Source organism: Zonotrichia albicollis, chromosome 6, assembly GCF_047830755.1.
Source record: "Zonotrichia albicollis isolate bZonAlb1 chromosome 6, bZonAlb1.hap1, whole genome shotgun sequence".
In the NCBI taxonomy this organism is placed as follows: Eukaryota; Metazoa; Chordata; class Aves; order Passeriformes; family Passerellidae; genus Zonotrichia; species Zonotrichia albicollis.
This window is the reverse complement of record NC_133824.1, coordinates 23,508,488-23,520,992: the sequence shown is the minus strand read 5'-3', so window position 1 is coordinate 23,520,992 and position 12,505 is coordinate 23,508,488. Positions and strand designations below refer to the sequence as shown.

The window sequence follows — 12,505 nt, the reverse complement described above, 5'->3', positions numbered from 1 at the left end:
AAGGAACAGATATTCTGGAAATCTAAGAGGAAAAAGATTCATTTAAATAGAATTAAATTGTGGCTGCTCTTCTTACATACAGTTTAACAGTCATTAACTGTTGAAGATACCAAACTTAAAATGTTACCCTTGTTATCTCAATTCCAGCATTGTGGTAATTATTTTTCTATCATAGTCAGAAGAAAAGAGAAAACAAAAAGTATTTTAAAAATAATAAAATACAAAAGAAAAAAAAAAACCAGCTAAGATACTTACGGATGGCTTGTTCTTTTTCTTGTAGAAATCTCTCCAACACAATACGAGCCATCAATGATGGGGCAAAGTCCACCTTAGCCCAACAAAAACAAAAACAGAATTTCAGGAGGTAAATGCATTTAGATGCACACTTGTCAGAACTGTACTATATTTGTAGATTAAAACTAAAAAGCAAAATAGAGGAAACAGGATCTTTTTGCAATTATTGGACTCAATTATTTCCACCAAATGTGTGGTAGTAATCCACAGTACCAGTGAAAAACCAAATAAAGTAGACAACATAAAATCCTGGTTATTATGTTTGTACATTTTGCATCTGAACCACCCTTTGTAGAAGATGACCGTGAAATCCCTTTTATAAGGTTATCCATCAAGGAAAAGAAGTGGTCATCCTTTTCTATGTATGAATCCTCGTTCATGTGGTAACCATCAAGTGATACCACATATCCTTAGCATCAATATCTCTAGCACATGTGTTAGGCTTGGTCAAAATTACTTCAGAGTTTATATTTTGATTTTTAACAAAGATATTCCTTCATTTCAATTTTTTTATATGTATGAAAAATGTATAACCTAGTTGCTCCTAAAATTACAATAGCTTTTTAGATACCATTAAAATCCTGCTTTAGTGAATCAGAATTTTAACTATGAGACAGGAAACCTTGATCACACATTGCCACAATTAATTTTTCTTGACATCTTTTCAAGTTCACTGTTAGTGCAAAAATTTTATCCTGATTTAGTAACTATACAAAAAAGGTTACTCCATTTGTGCATACATATTTTTCCAAATATGTATGTACTTGGATGGCCTTAAATTCCCCAAGTAGAGAGAAATGCTTTCTATGGAGCTGCTTATTTCCAGTAACCCACATCAGAGCTGACACATGAAAAATGGTGAAATTACTGAAGGTAGTCCAGCCTGAATAAGGACTACCTTATTAGTTCAGGTACTTGCATCGCCCTAATTTTCATATTAATCATGTGTCCATCTTTCTTTGAAATAGGGCCATCATGCTTCATGTCAGAATTTAGCATGTAAGTAAAATTCATAGTGCTTCAAATCTCACTTGAAAATATTAGTATGAAGAGAACAGTGACTAATTTTATTGTTTCTAACAAAAATGTGATTTATTTTAGTCTTTTTGTACTACATATACTGTATGAACAGCTGACAAATAATTTCATTTTTAAAAAAGAATTAGAAGTAGTTTTATAAACCCTCAAAAAGCATTCCCAAAAGATAACAATATGGAGCTTTTCCTATTTAACAGAGCTGCTACATACTGTAATATAGCAATGTTATATATTTCTCATCAATTTTTACAGTTTCCACTGATTAAATATATATTGACTCATAAAGTATTACCATTACATCAATTGTCAGCAGATGCAAGAGTATGTCATTTAAATATTAACTATCATATAAAAATGGCAGCTTGATTGTTTGGAAGCAGTAATCTGGTGCTGGTTATTGCCACGTTTCCCTAATGCATTGGGTGGCAGTCACAAAATGCATTGCCTTTCTGATATACCTGCTACTACAAAACCAGAAACAAATAAGTTTTTTATGTATCTCCGCTTTCTCTTAGGCTTAATTTTTATTTATTTCTGAACTGCAGATATCTTTGATCTGAATTGCAAAAATGCATTAGTGAAATATAAACAAAGATATGCTCACTGGAGTCAGAAATTATATGCATCATCTCTAAATCAATGCGAAAAATATACAAAGAAGCAGTAACAGATATATTACTCTGTGCTTGAAATATTTTTATGACAGTTCCCATATAATATGGGTGCAATATATCATCCATTGGGATGTTTACCTAAATTCTTAGTATGATTGTACTTATTTATGTAAAGTACTTTCTATTCTCAGTACTTCAAGATTTGTCTTTTCCAGAGATGGTAAGAAGCTACACATTACCACTAAAACAAAATATATTCTTGATTCTATGCTAACTGTACGATCAGGTTACACAGACACTTCACAGACCATTAAAACCTTCCAGTAATTGATAGGTAATCACTCATTTGCTGGCTGCAGCAATGTACACGAGAGAAAAACCATTCTTTTTTTCTAATGTAACATGTAGAACTTGCTGCTATTGCTACACTTAATGTTCACAGTACCATATCATTTTTAATGCAAACACTCATTTTCTACTTCCTTCTTACATTTTCTATTAAAATGCAACACAAAACAGCATATATTTCATTCTATCCCTTTGAGGATTGCATGAGCAGTTCCAGGGACTATCAGCTATTGTACTGTTACTATTACAGTAAAAAAATATTTTAGAGTTTAAAAAACAGGTATTTCATCAATTTCTTTTTTCTAGGAAAACTCCTTGCCAACTGTTCAAACTTTTTACCTCTTCTTTAATGTAGTGCTAAGATAGCAGTTTCTAATACAAATAACACCTTGTATAACAAGGCAAATTCATATTCTAATTAATAAACAGCATCAATAAATTTGTCAAGACTTTAATGGCATCCATACAGAACTTTTCATGTACTGAAAAATTTATTCTGCTTACGTGCTTTATCTTAAGCAGTTTTCATTAGCCATCCTCTAATCCATATGAACAGAAATAAATGGAGTCAGGAAAATTATCTGTTTTAAGCCTTCCTATTACTAAGAAATAGTAATAACTTAGATGGGTTTTGTTATTAAAGGCAAAGAATCAAAATGATACAACTCCATTTAATCAATTTGAGAATTTTTAGCAAGTTTATGCAATAAAGACCTGCAGCTTGTTGGAAATTTTCAGCAAAATACAAATTCAGGGTATCCTACGCATTTGCCTTGAAGTTAAAATACTAATTACATGAACTGATTTATTAATAAATGTGGCTTTTTGTCTAATTATTTTAAGTACTAACAGACTGGGGAACCATTTTAAATGTCTAATGTGCCTTGAAACCATTTTTTTAGCTTAATTACATTTCTCACTGAAGTCACTATAGATATGCCCCTCAGGTTTTACACTGGAAGATTAAAGAAAAAAGAAAGATGATTACCTCATTGGCCAGGTCCAGTAATACTGGGGCAGCTGCATTTTTCATCACCCCATTCAGATACCTAGACAAGACAAAGCCAGGTAATTTTGCAGTGGCAAGAAAAGGCCACTTTATACATGTCAGCATCCCTTGTGAATCTTTTTCATTTGGGGGAAAATACCCCATTACAGATAATGCCAAAAATTAGTGCTTTAACTGGCATTACAGATAATCTTTTAAGAAGTATTTTAAGCAATCACTAACTCTCCAGGGTTGTCTCCTATTCTATTCATCTGCAAAATATATCCATCTCAATGAAGACACTGGTAAAAAATTGAATATATCAAGAAATTTAAAAAATTGTGAATTTATAAATACACAAATAAATTATATCTGTACTACTTAAAGATGCATCAGAGACAAATAAACGTCTATTATTCACAGTAAAGATTTTTGGTTCCACATGACCTTCAACTATGAAGGTGCAGTGTATATCTTACCCAATTCACTAGTACATACAAAAACATAAACTCTCAAATTTATTCCAGATTTCATCAACTGGGCAGTAATTTAAGTACTAAAAGCTTACTTTAGCTGAAATCAGTCTAACAATTTATATTCTATAAAGAAAAGAAGAAATATTTAGGATTCAATAAAGGTTGATAGAAAGTCATTATCCTATCAGTGGCAAAGGCTTAATGTTTCTAGTTGAGGGTATTACAGAATGATGTTTCTGACCATCAATTCACACAATGTTGCTCTCCTCACTTCTGTTACTTCCACTGCTTGGTATTTACATTTCAATAAAACCTGAAACCTGTGTTCCGAAGCTGATGGGAAGGAGCTATGATATTGGAAGCCACTTTGTGCTTTGCAGCCATGTGGAAAAGAACAATAGTTACCAACATTTGAACTTGCTCGCTTATCCTATCTGTATTCACATAGCACATCATTACTGACATCATTAGAAGGCCACAGCCTTTCCAGCTCTATCATTACCTATCCATCAGAAGACACTCTTCTGCTCATTAGTTACAGACATTAAAATTCTTTATCATTTTACCTTTCTGCGGAATGGGTGGTACACCTTTATAAAACCCCTTCACATTAGATTTAATAGATGGCTTTTTGCTTGCAAGTTATTCTGAAGCTTAACGAATTAAGGAAATTTAAAAAGCTTTTTGGTGTAAATTATTTCAATTCCATATTAAAAAAACCCACAAAACATGTTTAAACATTATAAATTTATAACAGAAGAAAATGGAATATCATACACAAAATACTCAACCAGGAAAATGTACTTGAGATTAAAGTTCTCAAACATGCATTTAGATGATCGAACAGCCACAGTGAGAATGAAGTAAATTTCTGTCATATATTTCCAATGCTTCTGGCAACTCCATTTTGGACTAACAGGTCTCACATGCTGATGGTAATACAGTTCTGAAAACCTGCTGATCCTTCTTGTACTTTGTGCTTGCCTAAGTTTCACACTAGTAAGTCTCAGCCAAGTAGAAGAAACTATTCTATTCAACTATTTTACTTGCTCCTAACAGGGACCACAGGAAATCTCTACCTTCAAAACCTGGTAGCTTCTGACTTAAGAAAGCAATGACAGCACAATTATCTGCTTGTATGTCAGCAGAAATACTAAGGAGCATAGCACCCAGTCTGGGGTTCACAGCAGTAAAGTGGATGCTACAGAAGAGCAGAGGAGAAGACTTGTTTGTCATATTTACACCTGAAGTATTTCAAAGTGGCTTCTATCTCAAGTTGTCTGCTTCTGTAGATTCCTAAACATACTACACAGTAAATCTATTAAAACAGGACTGAAATGAGTTTTTTTAGCTATTAACCAGAACATCTCTGATTTTAAAACATGTGCATTTTACTCAGCCATGTTAATACACCTGCAAAATGACATACTCAGAAACAGCATAAAGAATGATTTTCCCTACCACTACCACACAGCTTCATGCATAATGCATTAGTTATGTACTGCTATCATAGTTCAGACTACAGAAGAAGACAGGAGACCAAATCCTCCTACCTGATGTGAGACAAACTTAATCATACCTACAACCCTACTGACACCAATACAACTGCTGCTTTGCATAAAGCAAAATCTTGTCCCATGTTTCAGGCTGGAACTAGTGATTTACACATAGACTAAGGAAAGGGTTACTTATGCAGCAGTTACAACTACCACAGGCCACTTCACTGAAACTTCTAGTGAAAAATAATTAGAAGTAGTACTGTATATGCATGTTATTAGCACAACAAAATTTTAAGCCAGTATTCTCCCTAAACAACAATCAATCCTAGGAAAAGTGCAATGTGATCCAGTACAAATTTTACAAAACAATACAACTTCTAAAAAACCAAAATCAAACACCCAAACTAGTACAGCTCATACTAGATATTCTCAACCAGTGTATAATATAATCAGGCTGTGGTTAAGTTTTAAATACATGACTCTGGCAGAAGCACATTTAATTGTTTACAAATGAAGGCTCTTTGTTTATTTTCTTGATTCATACAGATTAGTATTAAGCATGAATATCATACATCACAAGTAGGAATTCACTTGCCATGCATGCTCTTCAGATATGTCAGTCTACAAAGTAATATTTTAATTGCGTATCTTTACCTGTTATCACTATGCCCCAATTATGTCACTGGAATATTTTTAGTAAAGCCTATGGAACTAACAGAAAAACTACAAGGTGTAGCAAGCACAGTTTATTAGCTTAAGATGCAAACAATTGTAAAATGACATAAAGGTTTTCATCCTCCCTTAAAAACTATTTCTGACACTTCTGTTGATAAAACAGGAGTGATCTAAAAATTAGTGCTTTAACTGGCAATACATGAATATGTAACTTTTTGTAATGTAACACAAATGTTGTTTTAAACAAGCAACTGTAGCAGAACAAGCTCTCTTGCTGTAAGGAAGTCATCAAAATCAGTCTTGACACAGAAATCCTAAAAATTACAAACTATAGGCAATACATAATAAATGCCATCATATACATTGGAAAAATATTTGCTTATCCTAACTTAGAGCCAGGGAAGTAAATTCTTTCTTAATCAGAATGACCAAATCCTGAAAAAATTCTGTATTTCCAGTGAAAAACATTTTTAGGTGAACCATTCCGTATTCCTAAATTCTTAATTTACTGTTATATAAAATTAGCTTAATAAGCTAATTTACTCACAACTGCTGTAAAAATCAGTATCTATGATGAGCCTTAACTGGGGTGGGGAGGTCATACCTTTGGTAGTAAGTTTCGATAGCTTCAGCAGTGTGATGCTTGGCATGTGTTCTTTTGATTTGTTTCTGGAAAAATGAAAAAACGACTTTTACAAAGGTGTCATAGATCAAAACACAGGAATCATGACTACACAAACACGCGATCCTTGGCTACACTTTGATAGATGTGAACCATGCTTTTAGATTCCACACAGAAATGACATTCAATCTACCTATTGAATTGAACGTCTTCAGAGTGTACTGCAATGTACCATATGTAAAAGCCAGTAAGGTCACAATAATTGAATCTAAATAAGTTTACTGAAGGCTGCTGAGGGCAAAGAAAAACTTGTTCTCTCTTTCAACCTTTGTATTAATTTTCCCTCAATTCAATTCCATCTAAGTCTGGTGCACTCTGGTTTTACAATTCAATTGGCATTTTTAACCAGGAAGAACATTGCTTAAAAACAACTTATTTGAAAAACTACAAAAAGTAATTCCATAGAGACTTGCCACTTGACTGACACCTGTCATCTCATGATAAATGACTCCATTTTCTGCCTCTCTTGCCTTCTGCCACTCCGGCAATGGTCATTTATCATCATCTCTGTCAGCAATGGAAAGCAGCACTGACAGTGCAAGTCAGCAAACATTTAGCACATGGAACCACGCAACACAGGGAAATTATTATTGTCAGAATAATAATGGTTTAGCATAATTTATTACAGGTCCACCAAATAAGCAAAGGCTAGATGTTATTAGACAGATGGATGGGTAGGCTTGGCAGCCATCCACTGAGACTCAGGCGGTGCTTGATGTGGAAAAAGGAACATCCTCCAAACCAATCAGAAAGCTGGCAGTTCAATTACAAAGAAATAAAGGGACATTCATCATTCAATTAGGCACCTGTCAACCCTCACAAAGGAGAAAACTTCTAACCTGGTACTCCTGGGAGAAGATGCTCAGCAGAGTGGACTGCGATTGACTGGAACAAATAAAAGAAGGACAAAGTTAATTACTGGAGTGCACTGCAAAGAAACAAAAGAGAAGGGAGCTTCAAAGGTAGGCCTGCTGCCCTGTAATCTAACAGAACATGAAAACAAGTGTGGAAAAGTTGTTCCAGATGAACACCTCAGACAAAGGCTTCCTGCTGCTAGGTCAAGGAGAGAGTGTATGAGGGAGGGGAGGAAAATATACCAAGAGTTTCAAATCAAACTAGCATATTGTTCGGGTGATTCAACTTCAGAACCCAAAAGTCTTACCAGGAGAAAGTAGTGGAGCTAAAAGGTGACAGGGAAAAAATGGAAATTAAAGCAAAATTTCCATTAAAAATTGAAGGAGTTAAATTCCATCAGCAGTTGGGAACACGCCGCTTGTTCACTGGCAACATATTGAAATTCATTTTGTTAGCAGCAAGGGAACTTCTTCAATAGCTGTCTCATATTCAGGTTAAAAACTTCCCCCTCTGTCAGAAGTAGCATATGGGACCAGTGGAACATTCCCACTGAAACTGATGTGCTTTGAAAATGGAAACTTTCACAGCAGGAAGCCAAGATTCCCCGGAGTCGGTCATTTCCAAAAGCTGCCATAAGCTTCATTCATCTAAGGCTCCACTCAATGTCGAACACCTGGCAATGAAGCAACCTGGAAAGCATTCTTCCCAAGTGGGAATTTTTCTCTCTGAATTGTTAACATTTAGAAAAGAGACAAGATTTTTTTTCCTCTGAAAGGCAATCAATACCACACCGCTACTGTTTTCAATTGTCCTCTGTGGATATATCTACCTCATCACATCCTGCATACTACTAATTACTCCTGAAATATTTTTCTACTACATGCAACTTGAACAAATTATAGTCTCAATAAATCGAGTTTTATGGTACAGCAAAGCATTATGAATAATTAACATTTTTTCCTTCCATGAACTTACCTACTATGGCACAGCATAGGTAGTTCAGAGATTTCACAATGTCTAAAGTCTCACTCTTCTGTCAGATATCTTGTATGTGAATTTAACACCTGTATCATATCATAATTACATTAAAAGCACATATTCTCTCCATACATAAATGATCCTTCTCCTTCCAACTGTCACACTTCAGAAACACTACTTTAAAATAAGGAAGTCCTACTCTCACTTTCAAAATGGAACACTGAAGCACAAAACAACTAGATGGTTGGAGCAGAGTTAAACAGACAGTATGTATATGCAGCATGGTATACAGTTACCTCTAAACCAAGCAGCTGAAGAATCAGGAACAAAGTGACTAGATTAATGCAGTGCTGTATAAAGAACTTACAAGTATGTCTTATCCATAGCTGTGCTTCCAGGCTTTTTGCCTCTGTATTTTGGGCTTGTCAGCCCAGCACAACATCTGTGTGACAGCAGTAAGCTGAGCCTTGATCTTTGGTATTTTACACATTGGACTGTTCACCCTGAGTACTAACTGAGACCGAATGTTAAAACTGTAGAAAAGTGACAGCAACAGAAACTGACTAATATATAGATTTATTAAATTAATGGATTACAGAAAAAACCAGTCCAATACATTAAAGAATTTAATTTTTATAAAGTTTCTATTCACATAAAGTAAACAGTATTTAAATAATAAATATTTATTTAAATACACATGTTACACAGAGGCCAGGAGTTGCATACCACAAAGCCTCTCCAAAAGGTGCATAATCCAATTATGACAATCTGCAACCTGCACATGTAATCACTAAAAGTTGAACAAAGGAAATTAAGTTAAGATTATATACTTACACAGGCTATACAGATACAGAAAGCTAAGATATTTCAAGATGTTAAAAAAAACCCAAACAAACCTGCAGGCTATAAATAAGTTCAATACATATGGCCCCCTAATGGCTCACCACATAACTATTATTACCTTGTAGATTTACATGGTCATAATGGTAGAACTGAATTTAGAGACAGATGTGGGAAAAATCCCAGAACAGATCAGGACAGCATTTGACTAGATCTCTGGTTTGAGTTATCCTCCACTGACATAGCAATTTTTGTGGTTTTAGTCTACTCCTTGCATGTTAACCGTATTTATACTACCATTATCCTATTATACACTGACAATAACAGATAAAAAAAAAACCTAAGACCATTATTCCTCCCTCCCTTTACACTCCACCTTTAATGGCAGACTTGGAAATGCTGGGTTAATGACCCTGATGACCTTCAAGGTCTTCTCAAAATTAAATGTTTCTTTTATTCTTGTCCATTTTATTTGTCTCTTTGGTGTCCTTGGATTTTGACCTACTTCAGTTTAATTCATCACTCCTCTCCTACGGAACAGTCTTTCCAACTGTTCAGATAATTTAGGACACAGCACAAATACTGAAAAAAAATCATTCAAATAACAGTGCAAATTGGATATCTACTGGATTGCCGTACAGCAACTTTATCACTGGGGCAAAGAGAATTATATCAATAACACCATTCAAATAATTACAAGCCTTACTACTCAATGATCTTTCCTCTTGTCCAGAAGAAGTGGATTTATATCTTCACATGGCTGCTTCCATTTTTTTTTCGGTTAACATCGTTCCTGTCTTAAACACTAAAACTCATCTGCCACTTGCTACAATTTCATTGAGACAACTTCCTGGCAAAATGAAGTAGCTCCTCAAAACACAGATGGAGCATCTATTGCAAGATCCTATTGAGTGAAAACTGAAACATCACGATTTCAGAAAACACTGAAAAAGACACTACTATGTACTTGGACAGGGAAGAGAAGTCATGAACATGAATTTGAATAGCAAAACAGCACAATCACAACTGCTGATATGACAGCAGGAATAGTACCATAGAAGTTATCATTACTTCTAGAGGAGCAGCTAAATTCCCAGGACTCCATCCACATTCTGATACTTCTATGTAAGATTTCAAAGCAACAAATGAGCAGACAAATGCATTTATTGCTGAGCTATGCAGGAAAACAAACGTAACACTCAAAGTGGCTTTTTATTCAAAATAACATTTGAGTACCGTGCTATTGCCTTTCATGGAATAAACTATATAGAAAGCCTCATGGCTTACTTGAAGATAGGAATATAGATGTTTGTGACAAGCAGACCCTTTTGTTGAGAAACAACGGTAGAGCCAAGGTACATAATTGCTGATTTTCTGAAACAAACAAACAAAAACCCAGAAGTCATAATTCTGAGTACTACCTCATTTAAACATTTAATAATCTAACCTGTTATCCCTCTCATAGAACTAAGTTTATTGCCCAGGGAAATAAGCAAATTTTTTCTCTTAAGTTCTGTAGTGACAACTTCCATGGAAACATTTTCTTCTGCAATTCCAGACAGTAATGAATCTAACTCCCAGAGCCCTGTTCAATGCATCCGGCCTCGCTCTTTAGACATCCTCTTTTACTTTCATACTGGCATCCACGATGCCAATTTACCTTTTGCTACTCCATGCTGATGCCAGTGGCATACTTCCACCTGAATGCTTGATGCATTTCATGCTCTTGTCAATATGTAAGTGGATTTGAGCAGAAAACTGAAATCTAAATTTGGCTAAAAATGCCTATTTTTAAAAAATAAAATTACTTTTATTTTATAAAATGAAGTGTAAGTTCTAGGTTACAAGTGATATAAAGATATAAAATTTTGCTTGCATTAAAAAAACAGTATTACAGTTATTAAAGTTATTTCTAATACACAAATCCAACATTTAGAATGGGATGCCCAAGACAGTCCAGAAAAAGGGATAAGAGAAACGATCTCTAAGAACTCAGATATCAGTCACGCTAGAAAGAAAACTGCAAGTTTGGTGCTGGGAAAAGAATATGCCTTTTGGTCAATTACTACATAAGAATGAATTTCAGACCATTCTCTTCCAATGAATCTCAGAATTTGAAGACAAGGAATGCTATAATCCCTGGAGAGTGTTTTAGAAATGTTCTGGTTTGCAATGAGTACTCATATATAAAGTAGTAACAGATAAGTTACTAGTTCATATAAGCAGGTTACTGCTCTGTATCTAGAGTAGATACAAAACTTTGGCTAAGAAACAGCTAGTAATGATGAAAGTAATTTAATTGTAGCAGATCATCACCTCAACAAAACAGAATTGCAGATGCAACCAAGATTTGGAGTGCTGTCCAGCTTAATATTTGCTACCTCACCCTCAGAAGGAGAAAACCCAAGCATAGCAAATGTTATACAAATATTGTATTATCAGCCCTTGCAAATCATGAATTCTTTGCAGTTAAGATGCAACTTACAACTTTTACTATATTTTCTGAGATTACTGAAAACATGGAGTTGTAGGTGCAAACCAAAATTCCACTTGTTTCATGTTTTAGAATGAATTTCCGCTCCCTCACTTTTAACTCCACAGTTGTTGCCTAAAGTAGAAAAAGTAAAAATCAGGTTTACATTTAATGTATTTTATGACAGAACAAAGGAAGAGTATCTAAAGAGATTTCACACAAGTGAAGACAAGAAGAGGGAAAGCACAGTCCATAAGACAAATATGTTATATATAACAGAACAGCTTCATTGTTTCCTTTTCATAAAATTGAATATTCCACTTTATTAAAACAATAAATATATTGGTTAAATAACCGAGGGGAGGGGCAGGAGCTGTGTTTACAACATTCAGAAGCTGGTACATGAGAAATCCCGAAGCTGCAGTGTCAAACCTTCTCTCTGAAGAACATACAGGGCCACTTAGCTATAGCAGGAATTCAATAAGGGGAAAAAATTTTCTTCCACAGTCTCTAGTGAGTATGCAGTCCTACTCATATCTTTTGTTATATGAAAGTTCTAAAGTTCTAAAGTAGATAGCCAGGGTCTCTCATTTTTTTTTTAACTGGAAAAGAACTTCCCCTTTCCATGTATAGTAAGTTTAAAAATACTTTTACTGGTACAATATTGAGCATTAAAATAAACTAAAAGGGCTAGAACTGTGTGGTGCTGCCATGCCAGTTTTAAAATCTAAGTGAGGAAAGAGAT

At 34.6% G+C, this 12,505-nt stretch overlaps 1 protein-coding gene across 2 annotated transcripts in view; it reads right to left on the bottom strand.

Annotated features, from left to right (window-relative positions):
- CDIN1 (CDAN1 interacting nuclease 1) overlaps positions 1–12,505 on the bottom strand; it is a 126,630-nt gene that overhangs the window by 92,106 nt on the left and 22,019 nt on the right. For both annotated transcript variants that reach the window (XM_074542769.1, XM_074542768.1), the window contains exons 2-5: positions 7,454–7,499; positions 6,537–6,601; positions 3,283–3,343; positions 256–328 (exon numbers count right to left, since the gene is read on the bottom strand). In XM_074542769.1, coding sequence (XP_074398870.1) covers positions 256–328; positions 3,283–3,343; positions 6,537–6,601; positions 7,454–7,499 — 245 coding nt within the window. The remainder of the gene's footprint in view (positions 1–255; positions 329–3,282; positions 3,344–6,536; positions 6,602–7,453; positions 7,500–12,505) is intronic.